We start from the raw sequence: 25097 nt of genomic DNA, 5'->3' as shown, positions 1-25097 counted from the left end.
CCTTTGATTTGTTGTTATGGTTGGTAGGATTATTGTGTAGCTGGTTTGTGTAGGCGGTTCCTGTGTTGTTTGATTCTTTGTTCAACTTTGTTGTTTCCTTTTAGATATTATATGGAATGAACATAAATTATTCAAAAAAAATTATAGTTATAAATTGGAGTTGTTTGATCTTATATTTAATTTTAGTAGATTTAGTACAATATTACTTGTGGATACATTTCAAGATTTATGTAACATCCCAAATTAAGGGTTAGTGACTAAATTGTAAAATTTTAGAATTTGGGGATAAAAGTAGAATAGTTCAATAGTTCAATGATTTATGTGGAGAAATTTCCTAAAAGTTGTTAGTAAATATTAAAGGAGTCAAATGGCAAATGAGTAATTGAACAAGGAAAATAATTAAATAATAATTACTGGGTATTATAATACCCATGTGGAGAATGATTGAAGAGATAAGTTTCCAAGCAATTCTCTTCTTCATCTTCTTATCTTCTCCACGTGAAAGCTCAAGAAAAGGTAAAAGTTTCTTTGTTTGTTGATTATTTTTAATTTAAAGTTTGAGTTTTGATCATTAGATGATAATTAAGCTTAAGGAAAGCTTAAGTTATCTTAAAATCAAAAGATGAAGAAGTTATGAAAAGTTAAAGAAAATGGGTTTTAAGTGAATTTTTGGAAAAGAGTTGATAAGTTGAATTTGAAACTAAATTTGACTTGTCATAGGTGTGAATGAGAAGTTATAAGTGTTAAATCAAAGTTTCGATAACATGAAAAATTTGGTATGAATTTTAGCCTTAAGAATTTGGATGAAATATGGAAGATTATAAGATGTTGAATGATAGGAATTGGTTAAAGTTGTTATAGATGTATTTAGTAACATAATAAAGGTTTTATACATGAAAATTTATGTGAAGTGTTGATGATTTTCGGATGAAAGAACCTATTCTGGGCAGGTGCATCGATGCACTATGAGTGTATACCGATGCACTAAGACAAAATTTGAAGATGCATCGATGCATTAAGGAGTGCATCGATGCATGGGAATTTCGAAGTTATTTTGTGTACCGATGCACCCATAGTGTATCGATACACCCCTAAAGGAAAAATGGAATTTTGGTTCATTAAATAGCCTAAGTTATTAATACCAAGTTATAAGGTTTAGGCTTTTGATAATTGCTTCGGAAATTATGTTTATGTAGATATTGAGCCTAAACGAGTTTTAAAACAATCAAAGAATTAGGATCGAAACAAAGCAAGGCTAAGGTGAGTGCACATTAGTTAGATATGTTTGTAATGATATATGTATGTGTTATTGATATGAATATGGTAAGAAAACTGGATTAATGGTGATGATAAGAATAATAATAAGAATAATGAAATGATATGTATATGTGAATATATGTATATGAAAAGACATAAGAATAAGATATAAACAATGTAACAAGAAGTGTGAAATGACATGAAAAGTTGATATAAGCTAAGAAAAAATGATTTATGTGACTATATGTATATTTGATCCAAGTTATGTGAACATTTGAGAATAAAATAGGAGAAAAGGAATATGTGATATGTGTAAGAGATTATATGAACAAGAGATAAGAAAGATGAAAGATAATACTATAAGAGTATGATAAAAACATAAAAGATGACATGTATGTGTGTATGCATGAAATGGTTATATGAAAAATATTTGAGTTACATGATTTATGTGAAATGTCATGATAGGTGATAAAAACCGTGAGCCTATATGAATATGTGATATGAATGTGATATATGTGATGTATGAGAATCATATGAGAACAAGAGATGACAATGATTTACATGTCATATGAACACAAGAGAAGTGTTATAAGCAAAGTGATATATAATTATGAAATAATATGAAAAGTGAAATATGCATGTGAATGTGTGAAATGATATAAATGATAATGCTCATGTTATGTGATATGAGAGATAGTGGTATAGTTGGCATGCCCAGAGTCGAGGGTTTACCTATGTTCTATGGAACATATTGACATAATTACATGTCTTTCGGGACATATAGACAGAATTACCTATGTCTTTCTAGACATATTGATAGTATACCTATATTCTAAGAAACATATGGACAATTTACCTAGGTTCTTCGGGACCTATAGACAGTTACCGAGGTTCTTTATGACCTCTGGATAGGTCTTTCGGGATAATTATACGAGCTGTGGTGACAGCATAATAGTGCACAACCTCAATGTACTCACATACCTTAAGTTATCACTGGTGTATATGGGCTAATAAAGAGATTAAACAAATATACTGAATGTGATATGCATGTGTGATTTATTATATGGAATAAGTTACAGGATTCATATATTGGTTATATGAAAGAATATATGTTTTAGTTATATGAATTGTATTACATGAAGTATATGGTGTTAAGTGTATTTCTTTATGAAATGATATATGAGGTGTATAAATGATAAGTATATGATTATATGATAAAATGTACTAATGATAATAATAGGATAACGATAAGGAAGAAGATAATCATATATGTATATGTGTGGATTTGATATATGAATAGAAATATGATAGTATATGTGCATGTATGTAATTTACTAAATGAAATGTTCTATGATTTTTATTATATGTTTATATGCCTCACTAAGTCTATGACTTAACGTGTGATTGTTTCACACGTAGGTTCCAAGAAGAAGAAAATTGATAAAAGTTATGCAAGACAAGTCAGTTCCTCCTTTCTAAAGATCATATCAGAAAAGAAATGTATAATATGTATTTTGCAATAAGGATAGTGGTTGACATGTAAATAAAGATTTGAATCCGATATGCTCTAATCGATTTTGTAAAATCATATGATTGAATTTTGTAATGTTTTAAAGTAAATATGTACATAGTAAATGTATAGTAACGAACAATTACTTTTTTACGAGTTTATATGTATTTTTACGAAAGTTATTGTACCAGTATTGTAGCAGTGCATCGATACACAATTTATATTCGAAATTTTTCACTGTTCACGGTAATGTTCATACATATATTATTGTTCACAAATACGTATTTGACTTGAATTTTATACCGAAACATAATTTAATAGAATATTGTGGTATTTTCTTAAAATGAGTTCAAATGTTTTGATATTTTGTAAGAATATCATCTGTAAAAGTTAATGAGACATTCGGATTCGTATCCGGGTCGGGTACGGGTTGGAGTGTTACAATTTAAATGGACGACGTGTTTTATTATGATTATATGATAGTTATATCTTAGACAACTTTTAAAATCGTACAATTTTTTATTATTTACTTTAATTTTATTTTTAATTTTCTACTTGATATTTTATACAAATGATAGAACTAATATGTAATTTTGATGTATTATTTATATTTTATAAAAAAATTAAAATCGTTAAAGTTCTCCCTCTATTAAAATTAAGTTATGACTCGTCCTTGGATTGGATATAAGGGGAAAAGAAAAGGAGGAGAAAATGAATCATTACCGAACCCTTTACAAGCATCGGCAGCTTTGGCACTTTGGTTTTCGGTGGGGACGATGATTCCGTTGATTGCATCGTTCGTAAAGGAGTATGAGGTGAGAGTAGGCGCAATGATGGGTTCAGTGAGCTTGGCTTTGCTGGTGTTCGGATGGTTGAGAGCCGTGTTAGGGAAAGCACCAACGGTGAGGTCTGCGATTAGGGTTAGGTTAACCAAGTCTCTCTCTCTCTCTCTCTCTCTCTCTCTCTCATATCTGAGTTTTGTTTGATATATATTTGTTTATGCAATACACATCTCCCTTAACGTAGGTATATGTTACTTTTTCGTATTAAAGATAATTTTATACTTTATTTTTTAAAATAATTATATAAATTAACCTGAAACTTGAATATATTATTATTTTCTTTAAAAAATATCAAAATATAATTTACAAATTAATAAGAAATTAATCTCCAAAAAGAACGATTCTCAAGCCTTTGCTTTTTACACGTCAAAATTATAAGAAATTAATCTCCAAAATGATCAAACTTTTCTTTCGTGAGTGCATTGGATCTATTGGGCCCAGGAAAGCTTTAAGAGTGCCCTTTCCGAATTTTGAATCTATCTTGAGAGTAGTCAATAGTAAGATTGCATCACCATTTGGTTTCAGTCAAATTGTTCGGTTAGACACATTTATTAAATTCAACAGAATTGCCCATGCACAACTGTCTCCATTAACTCCAATAATGAAAATTTCTATGGCACCACAACTTATCCACACGGAATTGGTGGCTTGTTATTGTTTCTAGTGAAATTAAACACACCAGTTGGGTATTTCTCCAGCCTAGAAAACGTACGGGCACTAATGCTCTTCCATGGGAAAGCAATGGGTTTTTCATTTAATTTCATTGCTTATTAAAATAAATTACGATGAAAAACGATAATTCAAATACTAAAATTAAAAAAGTATAATTTAAAGATTAAATTATAAATTAAGCACAGTAAGTAAGATTCATATTTTGGGAACAAGTGTCCCAGTCGCTCTCATCCTAGGCGTTACTGCAAAAGCAAACGAAATAGATCCCACCCAGTCCTAGAATGCCAGGTGTCTCGTTTCAATTTATAGCGCGTGATGGAAACAGAGAATAGAGAATCCTACCAGAATGTGAAGTTGCTGGTCAAGGCATCGGCTAAACCCAAAACGCGCGCAGCTTGAGTTCATGTCATAATAATAATATCACCGCATTTTCTCTTTCCACATATTTTCACACTTTTTTTCTTGTCTCACCAAACTGGCCTTTCCGTCATCTCGTTGAATCTGTCGCCGTAAATTCTCTTTCTTATACAAGGGTATTTCCGTAACTTCAAAAATATTTTAATCCAGGGAATTGGATAATCCTATCCACTTCGATGCTCTTGTATTTTCTACCCGTCCCTCTTACCTCAGCATTCGCTTCCCATGTTTTCTCCCTCTCCTAAACTTAACCGAATTTCCAAAGTTGTCCTCCAATGTTTCTCAAAACTACCATATTCTCCCTCCATTTTTGTCCCCTCAGATTCCTTTATTAGTCAAAGATCCTCTACACTTTGATCAACCAAAAAACACAACAATTTCCCCCCTAATGCGATGCTGAAATAGAAACAAACAATAAGAAGAAGAAGTAGATTCCATTGTTGATGGATTTAACTGAGGGAGTCGGAGAGAGTTCATCGCCGCCGAGAAGCTTCGGTAGCTTTAATAACCACGATGTCAGAAACGACGTTTTCAATCGCTTGCTTGAAGCCGGCCATGAAGAAGTTATTTCTAACCCCGACTTTCGCGACCGCTTGGATTCCCACTTCAATCGCTTGCCTGCCAGGTAAAATTTTCATTCCTATACGAATAGTTTATCCGTACAATCTGTTTTGTACGTATTTTATGAAGAGTTTAGGAATTTTTAAGTAGGATAAGTTAAAGCTGATGAAATGTTTGTTCTTTTTTTTTTTGAATTTAGTTATGGACTTGATGTTAATATGGAGAGAGTGGAAGATGTTTTGTTACATCAGAAGCTACTTGCAGCTGCGAAGGATCCGGAGAATAGGCCGGTTTATCACATCCGCTTCTTGGAGGTACTACTTCTTTTTTTAATATCAATCCAGGTTTCGTTCCTTTTTTTGGCTATATTTAAGGCATGGTTATGAAAACAGGTCAAAATGGAACTATCGTCTTTTATTTCAAAACTAGTTCTTGTATACCGCTGCTTGAGGTCAAGTTAATGTGAAGTGGCTGAAAATTTGATTTTTTGGGCGTTACTGTTCTAATTCAAGCAAAGCGATACAAATTGAGATTCATGTAGTGAGTTTTAATTATTTTTTCCTTCTAAAAAGTAGATGTGACAAGAAATATGTATAATTTGCGCAAATTCGTTACTCATCCATAATCATAAAAAAAGTGTGGTAGAAACCTAAGTATTGATCGTTGAATAATTGGGCATAGATGCTTGGTTTGTGGTACGGTTTTAGGAACGTAGGAATGATGTGTAGTGGGACATCAGTGCTCAGAATGATGTCTTTTAGTGAATGTAAAAGAAAAAAAGAAAAAAAAAAACAGTGCCTCTTAGTATGGTTTTTGGTTATTAAGTTGACCCTTATATATATGAGGGAGCTTTAAACAGTCAGTAGCAAACTTATGAAGTAAAAAAAACAGTTTTAGTTGAGCTAATATTGTTAATTGCATTAAGTGGAAAGCTAAGGGAAGATTATTGGTTCATTTTCCCAATATCGTTTTGGTAAAACATGTTTATCCATTTACAAAGGAAAATTGGGCTGAAGAATTCTTACTCAGCAAATAACATTTTTAATTGTAGCATGACTCTAGCATCAACTATATTGAAATAAAAAGTGGATGGTGAGTTCTATCCTTGACAAAAAGTGGTACATTTCAACAACAAAGTTTGGAACAACTATATTTTAAGGGGGAAAATTATGAATTTTAAAACTATAAAAATCTGACAAAGTTATTTGACCATCCAAGCCAAATATTTCCCAGGGGTCTTTTTTTCATTGAGTCCCAACTTGGGAAAAATCCATTTCTTACTTGGAGAAGCATATGGGAGCCCAGAACAACACCTTAGACCTTCCTGATATTGTGGAGTTTATTGAAACACTTTTGTGAAAGATTCAATTGAATTTATTATCTCATTTGTACCACACTACTGTAAATTTAATTATGGCATATCTCGTTCTTTTGCTGACTGATTTATTTCTTGAAAGTCAGTTGCTAACAATGTTAAAGGAAGCAGCTTGTTGTATAAGTGGTTTTGTAGATTTTGGAAAGTAAAGTAGATGAATAAAGTAGACTACTACAGTATAGTCAAATCACTGTTTCAAAATAATAATTACTCTTGAAGAATTGCATGCCATTGAACATTTTACAGATTTGCTCCCATTATGGTATCATTTCTTGACTATTCTTGATATTTTCTTCATGTGATGCATGCTTTTATTTCCTTCTTTCCTGATTCTGATTGTTTCATCCATCTTATGCCGTATAGAACCTTTGCAGCAGAGGAGATGCTAATGATGATCAGCAATGTATAAATTCTTCGCCTGCCCAAAGGCCTTTTGATGATTCAGATGGTGAAAAGGTTGTACCGTTGCATAAAAGGTATTAATATATTCTTAGTTCTTTTCCCTTCCCCTTTTCTTTTTTTGATCCAATCCATTTTTTTCATTAGTAATATTTTAATATCATCTGAATTGTATCTTTTAGTAATATTTTTTTTTATTAATGCTCGACCACCATCTGTAAACAGAAGCAGGGATCATCCTGTTGATTTTGAACCTTGCTCTAAGCTTGAGGACTTAAATTTGGATGTCAGAAAGAATTCCAAGTGTGCAGAGGATGGATATACCACTGAGAAATTTTCAAAAAGGTTCATTGTTGAAGAGTTGTTATACTGCCTTCTCATTCTTTGAAATTTCCGCATTTTGTTTTACTGTTTGTTAACTTGACCATGCACAAGTAGACTTTCCTACTTTTAGTAATAATAGCCTCTGTATTTTTCTGTGGGTGGGTTGGGTGTGGAATGTTTGAGCTCGTGTATTTGTGTCTGTTTGGATTGTACTCCTAGAGACCACTTCAAACTGAAATGAAATGGCTAAATCGGAGCATTATCAACAATAAGTACTAAATAGGCTAATTCTTGGTGCTTGTATCATTCAGTTTTCTGCCTGCAAGATTTTTGAAACTATTTGTTTTCTCTCCTCTCACATGGAGGAATAATATGTTTATCTCAGATCTGTATAATTTTTGGTTTCACTCATTGTTCATGTTTCTGTTGAGTGGAAGTCGGTGATACCGATACCATAACAATACTTGTATTTTCATTCTTATTTCTTCTTACTTTTTAAGGTTATTTATTTTATTCATTGTACAATGAAAGGGTAGATTGTTATCATTGGTAAATCTTGACTGCAGGTCTTTACTGTACTGAAGCTTTTGTCTTAAGGGTATTATTATAGTTGCTTTCTAGTTATCTAGATGGTTATAGTATCACCTAGCTATACATAATTAGTCTGGAGAGTTTCATTTGGGAACATTTTTATTTTTCTATTGATGAACATTGTCTCAATCTCTTTCTCTTTCCCCACTCTGCATTGACAATTGAATCAGAAATTTTCTACAGCAATGTAGGTATATTTTATGTATGCATGTTTAGCTTACGTTTATACCCATTCAGAAGGCACACATTAGAATTAGGCTTAAATGCAGCTTTGTTATATCAGTCTTTGTCTTGGATTGCCATACTTTTGTTGGCTTTTGGTAAATGTTACGCAGGCAAGAGATTGTACACATTCCAATTCATGAAGTGATATTTTCTACCACTGATAGGCCAAAGCTGCTTAGTCAGGTATGTTTGATAACAATTTATTCTCTTCTTTTTGAGCCAATGATTAGTTTTTTCTAATAGTAAATTTAAAGGTTTACTTATCAATAACTTTATCATGCCGATCAAAATATATGGTGTTTAAAATCTTTTTTGAACCAGTAGAGCAATAATTCATCTTTGGTGGACAATGTTGAAATTTGTGCTACAATTACTTTTGGAATATATTCTTGAGTTATACTTGAGAAGCTTATGGGGCTTTCCAGCATCATCATTTATCTCGTCAATCTAGTAGTATCTGAATTCTGAAATACTGACCATCTGCTGTTGCCTTCTAGCTTTCTGCATTGCTTTCAGATATAGGGCTTAATATCCGTGAAGCACATGTGTTCTCAACGACCGATGGCTACTCTTTGGATGTGTTTGTGGTGGATGGATGGCCTGATGAGGTAAACATTACTTCATTAGATGTTTTGTTGTTATTACATCTTTGTATCCTCATATTAGATGCTTTAAATGAGATACTGTATCTTCTGGTATTCTCAGGGGCACTGTTTCTTTAAATGTTCTATTTCATCCTACCTTGAACTGTTCTTTTTTTCTGTCTGTGTGTCTAATTCTGTAATATGACTTGTACATTTGACCATAAATCCAAAATCCACAAGATTGACGCTTCTTTCATATTAAAATTTATCAAGTGGTTAAATTAATCAACATACAGTTTATCCCCAGATAGTAGCCTTGCAATGTATTAAGGAGCATTGTGATTGTATTTCTTTTATGACAGGGATCTCTGCTGAGTCCGATTGTTGCTGACTTTGCAATGTTGTGGTCAGGATACAGATGGGTTATATAAAGCTATGGAAGAAGCTGTTTCTAGAAGCAAGGTAAACGTTGTTCCTGTGAATTCTGTTAATGGCCTTTCAGTTTGTTTCCTACTACAGGGTTGTAGTTTTTACAATGTCTTTTGACATGATAAAACTAGTTATTTTTACTAAACTTTTGAAAGATTTGGGACTTTCTTCTTCTATTTGGAAGTTTGAGTGGTTCATAAAAGAACAGTGAAGAGTTCTTCACAATGCTTTGATGCTCTTGATCTTTCCCTAACAAGATTTGTGCATTTGGCAAATAATTTGTATGTTAGTTTCTATTCTTATAATTGATTGAGCAGAGTATAATTTTGTTTTTAACCCCCTAAAATACTTTGAATTTGTTGAATTCATTGTCTTCGTCTGTAACTATTTTCCTCTTGTTGGATTCTGATGGATCTCTCATAACATATGCTGCCTGCACATTTTATTTGCATGATGACTTATTCAAGTAAATTATAAATGAATGTCAAAAAGATAATTCAGCTTATGATCATTTGGAAATGTAGGGGTCGTTGTCTGGATCTTTGCATTCTCATTCAGCTATAGGTGATGCATTAACAGCACAAGAAAAATCTGGAAATTGGGAGATAGATAGAAGGCTTCTGAAGATAGGAGAAAGAATTTCTTCTGGATCTTGTGGAGACCTGTAAGTTGTACCCTTTTGAACTTACTTTGGGATATTTTCTATTCTGTAGTTTCCTTGGTTGATCAAGTTTCTTCTGATCATCTGAAGGTATCATGGTATCTACCTTGGGCAAGATGTTGCTGTCAAAATTCTTAGGTCTGAGCATTTGAATGATGCTATGGAAGATGAGTTTACTCAAGAAGTGACAGTTCTAAGGTGAGAAGCGCTTACCTGTTACTTTAAAGTTTTGTAATGGCTCTCATTGTCTTTGCAACAATCTTTAGTTTTCTGCTGTTTACTCCCTGTGTATTTTGTTCAATAATCCCTCGTCTCCAACACCCAGTCACCTACTCAAAAAAAAAAAAAAAAAAAAGGACGTGAAACGAAAGAATAGTTGAATTCGTGAACACTTTATGTTTTCATGTTAAGGTGTCAGTGAAGGTTCACTGTCCCACATGATTTGACTATTGTCTGACACCCTCTTTACCATAATAAGCTATTGGTGTAGAAACAAGTTGAAACTCTGTTATCAAGTCGTTGAAATAGCTTTGTCTTTGTCTAGAATCTACCTTGAACTAATTATGTATTGCTCGATATGTTAGAAAATTTTGTTAGTTTCCTTTAAAGGAAAATGTAAATTTAGGTAGCATTCTCTTAATGACGAATGTATAACAATATGTTTTACCCTTTATGAACCACTTCAGCAAAATACACTCCTATATATTCATCTCTTTCTTATGCGCTAAAAAACAGACTGCTTTCTCTTTACATCAAATTTTTTTGGATAAGAATTTTTCTCTCTTTACTTCATATTTGATTTTAATTTTATTGAGGATAAACTCGTTCTTCAAGCTAATAAAATTTAATTTTTGTCTAACCAATAATTGACTAGCTAATTTCTTACGTAAGATATGGTTGGTGTGTTTCTGTATTTGTATTTATGTAGGAACACAATTATATGGATATTGATTTTTTGTGTGTTCTTGAGTGTAGAGAGGTCCAACATAAAAATGTTGTTCGTTTCATTGGTGCATGTACAAAATCTCCACATTTGTACATAGTAACAGGTATGTTCCGTCTAAAAATTAAAAGCCTCTTTGATTAAAGTAGTTTTCTGTTTTCATTCTGGAGCTGTCTGAAGATCTTTCAGTGCATGGCCTTAAATCGGCACTAGAACTAAATGAATTTATGAAGTTGATAGTAACTGGGGGATTCCCATCCCCTTCTCTGGAGCACCCACCCTTCACTGACTGTTTCATTTCACATATATTTTTTAAAAAATATTCTCATTTCACAGTTCACATTATTATTTGCAGAATATATGCCTGGGGGAAGCCTGTATGACTATTTGCATAAGAATCATAATGTGTTGAAGCTCGCTCAGCTGCTGAAGTTTGCAGTTGATGTCTGCAAAGGCATGGAATATTTGCATCAAGAGCACATAATTCATCGGGACCTGAAGACAGCAAATTTGCTGATGGATACAGACAATGTAAGATATTTTCTTTTAATATTGATGTAAGCGTGCTTAAGGGAAATAGTTTATTTGATTTCTAACAATTAAATTGTTCTAGGTGTTCGACAACATGACTGAAAAATAAGTTATAAACCAGAACCTTGAAATGTGTAAGAGGGGATTTCCCCTCGGATAAGTTGTTAAAAAGGGTAGAACATGCATGAAAGATAGTAAACTAATTTAATCAATTTGCTTACCAAGGCTAGTGAATAGAATTTGCCAAAAACCCATACCTTTTTCTGGTAAAATTGCAGATTGGGGTTGTGTCTTGAATTACTTTTAGCCCTTCCTTGATTTTTCAAAAATACTTATTCATTGTGTTAATACTGTCTGCCCTTCTGAGGTTTTCCTACAAGAGAGGTTGCTAGGTAGACTATCTGACCTAATATGGAAGTTGTAATGAATCAAGCCAGCAATATTGGCAATGAAGTTTCTAGAAATCGATATATAGTTTCTTTTAGTAATTTTTATTACCGAATTAGCAGAAGTCCTTGCAGTGCTTCTTGTTACTTGATCTATCTGTGATGCTATACGTATTAATGTACTCCTAGCAATGAAGTTTCTACAGTTAATCAGGTAGATGGCTAAGAAAGCGGGCTGTAATGTGTATTGATTACTGACGAGTTGTGTTTTCTCTAAAGGTTGTTAAGGTGGCAGATTTTGGTGTGGCTCGGTTCCAGAACCAAGGAGGAGTAATGACAGCTGAGACAGGGACATATAGATGGATGGCACCTGAGGTGTGAATCTCTCATGTTTATTTCTTTATTTTTTGTTCCATAGACTGAGGTACTGTTGTAGCCTCCCTTTAATTGTTTCAAAAGTTGGTTTATATTTTATGAGTCCGATGGGAACTTCCTTAGTCATTACTGGAAATTACCTATAACTTCTGTTTGTTCGTAATCTCTCTAATGTTTGGATACATTGTCCCTTCCTCACATTTCCTGCCTAAAATGTAAGTAGGTGTGTAACACCCCAACCCGTATCCGACCCGAATACGAGTCTGAGGTGTCACATTGACTTTTCAAACTGACTCTTTTGAAAAAAAGAGAAATTTAAAACTTTGTTTAAAGCAAAATACGTTAATCTACAAAAAAAATGACCACAAAATACAAACTCCATCAGAGTACTCGTAATTAATGACTTATTACATGCCAACACTCTATACACAATAAAATACATACTTTGTCAATTACTTCTGATCTGATCTTCTAGTAATAATACCTGTCCTTGCCACTTCTATTCTTGCTCTTCACGTTTCTTGGTACCTACGTGTAAATCACTTATACGCTAAGTCATAGACTTAGTGAGGCAATAAATAAACATGTAACAGTAGATTCATGAATATGCATTCTTACTATTTGATCATGATATTTCAATATGCATGGATATATTTCCTATGACATATATAATCAAGTCATGCACACATGAAACTTACCTTTTTGCATCACTTTCACTTTAATTTATATTTCAATTGCTGTTGTTGTTGTTGCCCATGTATATTATTGAGAATAGAGGTATGAGTACATTAAGGTTGTGCACTAATGCTGTCACCACAGCTCGTATAAATTCCCTCATGGGGCACCAAACATTTGTTCAGTATTCATCCCGAAGGACTGCTATATATGTCCCGTACGACCACTACGTCCCGAAGGACTACAATACCCTCGACTCTTGGCATGCCAACTATACCTATAGCTCACGTATCATATACTATGGGCATTTATTATGAATATATTTCTCATCACTTATTCTTTCTCTTCTGTCACATACCACATGTATGTGTAACCATATATTTCATATCATATCACATATTGCATATTCATATGTCATTTCATATATTCACATAGCTTATTTCATTTCACATTGGTCATATCTCATAGCATATATCACATATGCATATAATCATGTATATCATATCATATATCTTATGTTTCATGCTCTTATGTTTATGCATATCATGTATTCATGTACATATAAGAATCACATATCAAATAACATTTTAGGAGTCACTTCTTACCGTAGTAACTCCATCATTGGCTCATCGCAAGCCAATGTTCGTTCAATAATATAAGTACAATTAAAATTGCACTCACCTTAGCCTTGCTTTGATTCGATTATAATCCTTTGATTATTCCGGAACTTGTTTAGGCTCAATATCTACATAAATATATCATTTTAAAACAACTATCATAAGCTTAAACTTTAAACTTGATGTTAATAACTTAAACCGGTTTAATGAATCAAATTCCATTTTTTCATTTAGGGGGAATCGATACCCCCCAGGGGGAATCTGTTCTCGGGGAATTGATATCCCCCAGGGGGGAATCTGTTTCCCCTGCACATACTGGAATTTTCGTCCAAGAGGGGGAATCGATTCCCTTCATAGGGTATCGGTTCCCTCTACCCAGAAATTATATTTTAACCCCGAAAATCATCAATTATTCACTTAATTCTTCTATTTTAAACCCCTATCATGTCATTAAACTCAACTACCATTACTTAAACCAACTTATATCCATGAAAATCATCTATAACTTCAAAATCCTATCCTTCATATGTAATTCAAGAATCATACTCAAATTTCAATATGTTCTAAATACAATTCTAACACTTCTATCTTCTTAACTCATAGATAACAAGTCAAATTCAACTTAAAATTCAACTTATCAACTCTATTCCATGATTTCATATAAAAACTCGTTTTCTTAAATCTCTTATAACTTCTTCATCTTTTGATTATAAGACAACTTAAGCTTTCCTTAAGCTTAGTTATCATCTAATGATCAAAACCTAATCTTCAATTTAACAAATAACCAACAAATAGAAAACTCACCTTATGCTCTGCACGTTGGAGAAGAAGAAGGTAAGAAGAAGAAGAGTTTTCTAAATACTCTCCCCCAACGTTTATCTCTTCATAAAGAGATAACAAAATATCTTTCATGTTAAATGACCATTTTGCCCCTTAATTCCTTTGATAATTACTAATTATTTTCAGGAAATATTTCCGAACAAATCATTACACTATTCAAATATCTTACTTTAATCAACACATTATGAAGTTTTACAATTTAGTCACTAACCCGTATTTTAGAATGTTACAAATCTCTCCCCCTTAAGAAAATTCGTCCTCGAATTTTCACTGTACAAATATATGGGAACTGTCTACTTATATCATATTTGCACTTCCATATTATACTACAAATCCACCTCTTTTAAAGATCCATAAGGTCTAATGAATGTAGGACTGAGCTATACTATACAGAGAATCTTATTCATAACAAGACATTAATAAATACTTTATCACTTATCTAGAAATTTCATTTTTTTTCTTTAAATATATATAGAACTTCTGTTAACTATCCGCTATCTTATTTTTTTTTTCCACTTTTCTTCAACTTCTTTGATCCAATCCGTCCATACAAAATCTCAATATTTCTATTCAACTAACTTAATAGTTTCCAGCAATGTCACAAAAAAAACTATTTTGATATATTTCTTTACTTGCAAACCCACTACTCATTAAACAAACTCAATAATAACTCTTCCTATGACAACATTATCCGACTTTAAATCTTTAACTTTCACTTCGTGGTTGCAATTACTAAACTTATTTTCAATCAACAAGGAATTACATTCATTTCTATCTTTTCACTCATTCGATTCTACACCTTTTAATCTTTATAAATTCGTATAAATATAATGTTACTCATCATGGAAATAATAAGGTTCCATCCATACGGTAATCTCATTCCTTATCACTCAACATAATGAGTCCGTTGATTTCTTTCATCAATCTCTAATGACTTACAACATAAACCAAACATTTATTCTTATACCATCTTCATCCAAATTATTATACACCTTTCTTTCTAAATTTTACTCATATCAATCTTGAAATTGATGTCAATACTCTTTTTTTTCATCTCAAAAGTAACATACTTATCTTTAACAACTTGATTAGAGAGAATACTATCATTCAAATATATCTCAAGTTTCCTTCATACATATAAATAAATCCTTATCTCTTTTACTATATTTACATGGCTAAGAAACACAACCTTAAACCAATACATGTTACACATGGTTAACTTAGTCTGACATTCTTTTTCCGCTCTTTTAAACTCTATTATATGCTCCCCTTTGCATAATTAATTTTTTTTTCTAATACGATACTTTAAGAAAACGTTATCTTCTTCATAAAATTCAATTTATTTCTGTCTCAAGTCTGCCTAATACTTCTGTCGATTAGATGTCATCTTGAAATTATCTTAAACTATCTTTACTTTATCCTCAATCACTTTCAATAAATCCTGGAAAATAAAATTCTGATCCTTTAACTTGAACCAAATTAATGATGTCCGATATTTTCTCCCAAATAAAACTTCATACAGAGTCATCTTAATGCTCAATTGATAATTATTATTATAGACAAATTCTACTAAAGGTAAATAATTTTCCCATGATTCTTTAAACTCAATCATACATACCCTTTTTAAAGTATGAATAATCTGTTAAACTCATTATTTTTCTATGCATAGATATCAATGCTACAATTAATTTAAATTCCTAAGACCTTTTCAAAGATTTCCACAACTTTGAGATAATCTTAAATCTTCATCAGATATAATTAAGACATGCAATTTACAAAATCCAACAATCTTTTCATATAACCTTACATACTTATCCAAGAAATATTTACCTTAGTATGATAAAGGATACTAACTTAATCAGTTTCTTCATAAACCTCCGAATTTAGTCTCTACTGAAATTCTGATACAAAATTCATAACTCTTTATCCTTTTCACTTAGAATTGAAAAATTCTTACTTTTATACCAAACTTATACTTTACACCTTATCATAACCCTTTTCATTCTTAAACCTTTAAACTCTATCATTTAATTTCCTTATCTCTTTATTCCTTCACAAATCAAAATCTCCTTGCAATCTAAATCATTTCATTCATTTTTTTTACTCCATTACGTTTTTCATATCTATATGAAAAACATCATAATAACACTTATACTTATATTTGATTACTAATATTTATCACATTTTCATAACCATAATATTTAACATTATTTTCACATAACTTTATTCTTTATCCTTTCTTATACTTGCATTATTTTTATTTCTCAAAGCGCCTTTTAAAACCTGTAAATACTCTTCTCATTGCCTTAATCATATATATATGATCCAAATACCTAACCATATTCAAATCCATATCATACTTGATTAATTCACTTTATATTTTCTTCCAATCAGAATTATCTCAACAATTGTTTACTTAACTTATCAAATCCACATTCATTCTCATGTATCATGAAATTTTATTTGTTCACTCTCAATATTTCAACATCTTCCATCTTATAAAATAATTACTGACATATCTATTTCTTAAACTTTTTCCGAAACAATATTCACATCAATAAATCTTCCATTATTCCCATTACAACATTTATTTACCATATTTTAGCTCAACTGCATAGCAATTAAATTATCTCATCTAAATTCTCCACTTTATAATAGTGGATATCCTTTAACATTATTTAATAGCACCTTAATTTTTTTAAACGAAATCTTTAATTTTTAATCTAGGGTACAACCCTTATCCACTCAATCATATACCATATTTTCAATCAAATTATTATATATATATATATATATATTCCAATGATATCTTACTCAACTTTTCAAACTTGGACTTTTACTCAAACGCAATATTATTTCTCTGATTAAAATCGAACATTATAACTTCCTTTATCTTATAAATTGTTCACCGACTTACTCATTCTCAAACTTTTCTATTACTCTATATCTTCTCTTAAACATTCAAATCCTTATCTCACATACACATACTTAAACTTATTTATATCCCTTTAAAATAATTTTTTTTTCTTCAATTTTCATAACTTCTAACAGAGCTTTTAACCCAATTCACAAAGATTGTCTTTAACCCTGACTTATCATCAATTAACTCCTTATTTAATATTCAAATATCAGGCCCTACCGCTTTAGTCTGTCTGACTCTCATCTGATTTGATTCTCTGGCGGAGAATGCAACTAATTCATATCTGGTTTGAAGTTGAAAGCTAGAATCTCTATCTTTCTTTAATGGTGCTTAACTCTATTAAACACTAATTCTCTTAATCATCTGAAATTTTTGTTCTCCAATCATTTTATTCTTAGCTCTCTATAGAATTTTAACGCGATTAATCATTTCTTGAATTGAGAACAATTTCAAAACCAATAACACTCTTTTAATTTAAGGCACAAGCCCTAATCAATCAATCACATGTTCTTCCTTATCCTTCCTAATCAAAATTAACACAACAATAAATTTTGTTTAACTTATTAAACTTATACTCATACACATGCATGTGTAACTTCTTTGTTAATCTCATATATTCGATCTTCATTTGTTTTATGAACTGATCATTCATGTACTTATTCATAAATTCTTCTACAAATGATAACCACGTCACTTGATATTTTAACATTCTTATGGTGACATTTATTCACCATACTTCTAGCTTACCTACGTAGTAATAAAACTACTCAATTTAACTTCTCCACTTTGGAGAAATGAAAATTTTCTAATATTATCTTCCTATCATTTAATCAAATTTCCATAACAATGGAACATTTCTCAAATTCACCCTTAAACTTAGATGTTCTCAACTCTTTTCAATACATTAATTCTATGAATTATAGAAGTATAAAATTAAAACACATCATAATATCATTCAACATCATGAATCACTCTCTAATCTTATACAAGCATTCCCTGAGATTTTCGCTCTTTTCCCTGCATGGCCAGAGCAGGTGAATGCTATTACCTTCAGGTCTATCACCTTGTATATCACTTTAGAAACCCTTATGATCATATATCTAATATAACATAATATTTTAATTCTATTAGCAAGACAATACACTTACTATTCCATCAGATCAGAAGTTTTCACTATTTTGTTGGCATGTATACCTTATAAAACACTCTAGACTCCGGTTTATGCCGAGAATCGACTAAATCTTAGCTCTGATGCCATTAAATGTAACACCCCAACCCGTACCCGACCCGAATACGAGTCTGAGGTGTCACATTGACTTTTCAAACTTTGACTCTTTTTAAAAACAGAGAAATTTAAAACTTTGTTTAAAGCAAAATACGTTAAATCTACAAAAAAATGACCACAAAATACAAACTCCATCAGAGTACTCGTAATTAATGACTTATTACATGCCAACACTATATACACAACAAAATACATACTTTGTCAATTACTTCTGATCTGATCTTCTAGTAATAACACTGTCGTTGCCACTTCTATTCTTGCTCTTCACGTTTCTTGGTAGCTACGTGTAAATCATTTACACGCTAAGTCATAGACTTAGTGAGGCAATAAATAAACATGTAACAGTAGATTCATGAATATGCATTCTTACTATTTGATCATGATATTTCAATATGCATGGATATATTTCCTATGACATATATAATCAAGTCATGCACACATGAAACTTACCTTTTTGCATCACTTTCACTTTAATTTATATTTCAATTGCTGTTGTTGTTGTTGCCCATGTATATTATTGAGAATAGAGGTATGTGAGTATATTGAGGTTGTGCACTAATGCTGTCACCACAGCTCGTATAAATTCCCTCATGGGGCACCGAACATTTGTTCAGTATTCGTCCCGAAGGACTGTTATATATGTCCCGTACGACCACTACGTCCCGAAAGACTACAATACCCTCGACTCTTGGCATGCCAACTATACCTATAGCTTTCGTATCATATACTATGGGCATTTATTATGAATATATTTCTCATCACTTATTCTTTCTCTTCTGTCACATACCACATGTATGTGTAACCATACTATCATATCACATATGCATATTCATATGTCATTTCATATATTCACATAGCTTATTTCATTTCACATTGGTCATATCTAATAGCATATATCACATATGCATATAATCATGTATATCATATCATATATCTTATGTTTCATGCTCTTATGTTTATGCATATCATGTATTCATGTACATATAAGAATCACATATCAAATAACATTTTAGGAGTCACTTCTTACCGTAGTAACTCCATCATTGGCTCATCGCAAGCCAATGTTCGTTCAATAATATAAGTACAATTAAAATTGCACTCACCTTAGCCTTGCTTTGATTCGATTATAATCCTTTGATTATTCCGGAACTTGTTTAGGCTCAATATCTACATAAATATATCATTTCAAAACAACTATCATAAGCCTAAACTTTAAACTTGATGTTAATAACTTAAACCGGTTTAATAAATCAAATTCCATTTTTTTATTTAGGGGGGAATCGATACCCCCCAGGGGGAATCTGTTCCAGGGGAATCGATATCCCCCAGGGGGAATCTGTTCCCCCTACACATACTGGAATTTTCGTCCAAGAGGGGGAATCGATTCCCTTCATAGGGTATCGGTTCTCTCTACCCAGAAATTGTATTTTAACCCCGAAAATCACCAATTCTTCACTTAATTCTTCTATTTTAAACCCCTACCATGTCATTAAACTCAACTACCATTACTTAAACCAACTTATATCCATGAAAATCATCTATAACTTCAAAATTCTATCCTTCATATGTAACTCAATAATCATACTCAAATTTCAATATGTTCTAAATACAATTCTAACACTTCTATCTTCTTATTCTCATAGATGACAAGTCAAATTCAACTTAAAATTCAACTTATCAACTCTATTCCATGATTTCATATAAAAACTCGTTTTCTTAAATCTCTTATAACTTCTTCATCTTTTGATTATAAGACAACTTAAGCTTTCCTTAAACTTAGTTATTATCTAATGATCAAAACCTAATCTTCAATTTAACAAATAAGCAACAAATAGAAAACTCACCTTATGCTCTGCACGTTGGAGAAGAAGAAGGTAAGAAGAAGAAGAGTTTTCTAAATACTCTCCCCCAACGTTTATCTCTTCATAAAGAGATAACAAAATATCTTTCATGTTAAATGACAATTTTGCCCCTTAATTCCTTTGATAATTACTAATTCTTTTCAGGAAATATTTCCGAACAAATCATTACACTATTCAAATATCTTACTTTAATCAACACATTCTGAAGTTTTACAATTTAGTCACTAACCCGTATTTTGGGATGTTACAAGGTGTAGGTTAATGATTTGGTCATTACTTGCCGTGTACATTGACTGTCACTGTGTTCAACTTATTTTTTTCATCTTTATTACTCCTACAAGGTTATAAACCACCAGCCATATGATCAGAAAGCAGATGTGTTCAGTTTTGCTATTGTACTCTGGGAGCTAGTGACTGGCAAGGTATTTCCCGAAATGGAAGAAACTTTAAGAACAATTGTATGCTAAAGCGAGTGGAAGTTAACACTTTTGAAAATTATTTGCCTTGTTGATGCAGGTTCCATATGATACCATGACTCCATTGCAAGCTGCCTTGGGAGTGAGACAGGTCTGGTTTTCTTCTATTTATGGAGTTAAATAGTAACCTCAACTATATCATAGTCTACTATTTGTGGTACAAAGTTAATCGTTTCATATGTTTGGGCACACTTAGAAACGGATCAATTATAACTTATAAGAGCCATGGAGTGTAATTTGAGAACTTTAAATTTGTTAGTGTTCCAAAATATTGATGTTCTAACATTAAAGCATATGACCTGGGAATGATAAAACATCAATTCCTCGTAAATCATTTCAAGTGTCTGATAATTCTGCCAAAAGATAGACAGATTCCTACATTGCATACAAATGAAAATAGGCACGAATTTGGATTTTTATTAGTGCAAAAGCTTGTTATTTTCCTCGGGGAGTCTACGAAGCCACCATGCGAAAGGGTGGTTAGCCTTGGCAAAAAAATACTAATGTTTGTTGTTATTTCATTTCAGGGACTGCGTCCAGATCTTCCCGAGAATGCGCATCCAAAACTCTTGGAGTTGATGCAGAGATGTTGGGAAGCGGCTCCCGACCAGCGGCCTTCCTTCTCTGAGATAACAGCTCAGCTCGAGACACTTTTTGAAGAAGTTAAGGTAGGAGGAAATCATTTTATCCTTTTTAAGTTGAGCTGGAATTCTGTCTCTAATTAAGTCTGTCACACAGGAAAACGTGGAAGAAGTGAATGGGAACAAAAGATTTTTTGTATCCAAGGAGAGGCTGCCTAATTGACATGACACATTTTGAAGATTTCTTTGTCAGATGGTTATAGAGGTCTTACAAAATTGAGGGAAAAAGAGTTTTAGTAAGACTATGCTGTATACTTACTACACGAAATAGACAGAAAATGGTGATTCGTGATTTTGTCTTTTTTTTGCTAATGAAACTTTCTTACTTGCGGACGGTGTAAAAAGGAAAATGGCTGGAGCAATTTGATATTCATACGAAATTTCCTAGGCAGAGAAGTGCCTTTTGATTGATTGGCAGAAATGAAAGATATAGAATGATCTTGTGAAAAATACCTCGGAAGCAGAATACTTTATTAACAAAGACTTGTCAGGTTTATATACACTTCTCAACTTTATAACCACCTTTGAAACTCTATATCAGAAACTGTTGACCAACCTTATCCTACTCTAACAAGAAAACTTTATTAACGATGTGCAATCATTTCATTTGCACTCAGAATAAGCATGGGCCGTAAGTTTACTTTTTAATTTTAGATTCAGGGAAGAATATATCAAATTAAAAAATAAAACTTAAGGCACGTTCATATTTAAGCAAGAGACACGGTCATTTTAGAGTTGTTTTTAACCGAAGAACCCCACCGACGATGTCAATTCACGATGATCAATGGCCATGTGACTGAAAACGTAATCGATATGGGAGAAGTTTTGATAGATTCAGTTGTTTTACAATTAAAAAATTAAAATAACATGGATAATAATAAAAATAAGTATGGATTTCTCTTAATTCATGAGTAGGATTTTCATTGGCTACAAAAAGCCAGCCACATTAGATTAGATTACATTAAGAGTACACATCAAACCTGATGTGATGTTTATTGATTAGATTAACGGTTTTAATAACAAAAGGATCTATATAGGCTGATCTGATAATATAGGGTCTAATTAGAACATTTTAAAATAGAGACTAATATAGAATCAAAGTCGCGGTTGGGGGACGATTGGTGCAATTAACTCAAAACGAGGAAGAAAAAAAATCATTAATACGATACATAAATATGAGCAGCCAGAAGAATTCAGACCCGCCGCTCCTACCAATTGCAAGCAATCGGGTTAAAGAGATCAGGTTATTTAAACGAAACAGTATAGGAATTTAAAACCCGAGTGATTTACAAACTAAACTTAGAAAAGTATCTAAAACAAATATCGCAATGGACATAATTATTTCCATTCACAAACTAAACATTAACCGTACGATTACATCACTAAAACACAGCAGTTTTTGGCTATCCAAGCACTTGATGCGAAAAACATTTATTCCCCTATTTGAACACTAAAATAAAATGCTACTACGATCTATACCACAAAAACCAATCTTTTAGTTATTGTACAACACAGCTTCCTGGAATGTGCAGCAATTCAAGAATTTCTGGATCCTACGTCTCCTAAATTTCTGCGTTTCTCTAGTGCAAACAATTAGCTGGATTCAGCAATTTAGGTTGCAAGTAACAAAATATACTATCCAATTAATGTGATCACTCCTCATAACCCAGCCATATATAGAAAAGATGTGAGCCATAAAAATTGGCTTAAACATGACTTGCATACAGCCTAGTTGTCTCCAGAATGTGACATTCACCTTCCACGAGCTCCAGGACCTGACCTTGGGCCTGGGTGCCGGAAAACTGAAGTCTCAAGTATTTAGAATCAGGATCGTGTTCATCAATTTTATAACCTGCACATTTCAACAATAAACTCAAATTGGGAACTTGAGAAAGCATTAACACATCCACCTGTCAGCCAATGTGATGGACTCAATTAATGGAATGTTAAGTTCAAATTTCTTGTTCACTTTGTAGCACTCATTCTGGAGAAAAACGGTTGAGCATGCATATTTCTGCCTCTATAAGGCTCACATCCTTCTATAATCATTCATGCATGTCAAGAAAGAAAACACATACCCAAACCCACAGAAGCTAGAAGGCAAGGCATAGAAGAAAATTAGCATAGTATAAAAATGCTACCTTTCTCATTTTTCTTCATTTTTTTTCTTTTTGAATTGGATGGATGGGGAACTCAAACTCTACTCTTTGGGCAGGAGATATATACACTTACCGCTCGAGCCAAATGCTCCAGTTCACCAATACCATTTAAAGAGTTAAATATTGTTTCCTATCGGTTTTTTAGAGAACAAACCATGTATCATTTTCCACTGTTGAGCTAGATTCTATGAATGTCAAGATTAAAAGAAGAAAAGATCACCTTGCAAGGCACTCATTGCAGTTGCTGCACAGGCAGGACTTGAAAAATCAACAAAACAAAGGATAAGAGGATCTCCACCACGCTGCATTGCCAATGTATCAGGTTTTAGCATTCAATGAAATAGTCAATGAGAATTTCACATGCAAGAAAACACGAAGGAAGTCATGCTACAGGAGACAAATTAGATGTTAGACAATGGCTAGTCACTCACATGTCGAAAATCTTTGCTCACTAGTCGTACTTCTTTATATCCCACAAAAGGGCGAAAGATATCTAAAGCCACAGTCAAGGAGTGTCAACTGATAGAGTAGACAGAAACAAGGTAATAGAGCTAAAATATGGTACCATAAGATAAGAGTTAGGCATCAACATCTTATCAAGTATTACATCATTAAATAGGATACGAGCTACTTCCCTCCTTGTGCTGTCAGAAGGAAGTCCCTCAACATATAGAGTATTGGTAGCATCTGGAGGTAGAGGTACAGTATCCCGACCTAACCTTGACATTGCATCCACCGGAAGATGATTACCATAACCTACATTTCGACCATTTGGTACCAGATCTGAAGCAGCAGATCCAGGACGACCCACCACAGGAGGATCAGCTATTGGATGAGCAGACATTGAACCAAAAACAGGCTTTCCCAACACACCAAATGTACTTGGTTCTCCAGAAGGAAAAGAAGAAAGTTGCTAAAAAGCAATTTAATAAATGCTTCAAAAAACAAAAATAGAGATGAATGGTGAGGAATAAATAAGCACAAGTAAAGGTTCAAGATGGTACCGCACTCTGCAGATAGCGATCATATGCTGAACCAATTGTTTTCGTATCCTTCACAGAGAGATTTCCACCCCAATCATCATCTCTAGCCAAATAATTATGCATCTCGTGGGCTGGATGTAGCCCAGAAGGTGGGCCATCTGTGTAGTTGAAAATATAAAATATAGGTGAAACTCTTTTTCTTAAAGCAGATAATAGTTTCAAAGAGATACAGAAGTGAAACAAGCATATTTCTAAATTCTTCACGAAGAAACCAAAAGACAAAGATAAACATTCCACACAGTGAATGGCCAGATGCAAATCTGAATAAAATTGGCAGGTACTAACAGTGGAAAAATAAATAAGCTCAAAGAAATTAGTCAAACAAAGGTCAATTTGAAACTTTCTTTTAAGATAAAAACACAAAAACAAAAGGGGAGGAGTATCGGAACAGCAAGAGTTATCAAGTTTGCAAAGGCCAAAAGAAATATTAAAAACACCATAACTTAGGTTTTCAAGTTTCAACAATAATCCATTCCTTATATGACAACCAATTGCTA

At 32.5% G+C, this 25097-nt stretch overlaps 1 protein-coding gene and 1 pseudogene across 3 annotated transcripts; one reads left to right on the top strand and one right to left on the bottom strand.

Moving 5' to 3' along the window:
• The first annotated feature begins 4929 nt into the window (after positions 1 to 4929).
• LOC120154298 (serine/threonine-protein kinase STY46-like) lies at positions 4930 to 21789 on the top strand. Of its 3 annotated transcripts, none has more exons than XM_039166095.1 (16): positions 4930 to 5323; positions 5459 to 5573; positions 6998 to 7110; positions 7265 to 7378; positions 8284 to 8356; positions 8671 to 8781; positions 9169 to 9219; positions 9711 to 9850; positions 9938 to 10045; positions 10823 to 10896; positions 11146 to 11321; positions 11987 to 12082; positions 20623 to 20703; positions 20798 to 20848; positions 21285 to 21425; positions 21496 to 21789. In XM_039166095.1, the coding sequence occupies exons 1-16, from the start codon at positions 5142 to 5144 to the stop codon at positions 21559 to 21561; spliced, it is 1692 nt and encodes a 563-aa protein (XP_039022026.1). In that variant the 5' UTR covers positions 4930 to 5141; the 3' UTR covers positions 21562 to 21789. The 3 variants fall into 3 exon arrangements, with proteins under 3 accessions (XP_039022026.1, XP_039022027.1, XP_039022025.1); XM_039166096.1 differs by having other exon boundaries at positions 7259 to 7378; positions 21500 to 21789; XM_039166094.1 differs by having other exon boundaries at positions 4932 to 5323; positions 7259 to 7378.
• Positions 21790 to 22719: 930 nt separating this feature from the next.
• LOC120154302 overlaps positions 22720 to 25097 on the bottom strand; it is a 2869-nt pseudogene continuing 491 nt past the window's right edge.

The sequence above is a fragment of the Hibiscus syriacus genome, unplaced genomic scaffold (assembly GCF_006381635.1).
Source record: "Hibiscus syriacus cultivar Baekdansim isolate YM2019G1 unplaced genomic scaffold, ASM638163v2 tig00111128_pilon, whole genome shotgun sequence".
Taxonomy (NCBI): domain Eukaryota; kingdom Viridiplantae; phylum Streptophyta; class Magnoliopsida; order Malvales; family Malvaceae; genus Hibiscus; species Hibiscus syriacus.
The sequence above is the reverse complement of the archived record's forward strand: the minus strand, read 5'-3'. Positions and strand labels throughout refer to the sequence as shown.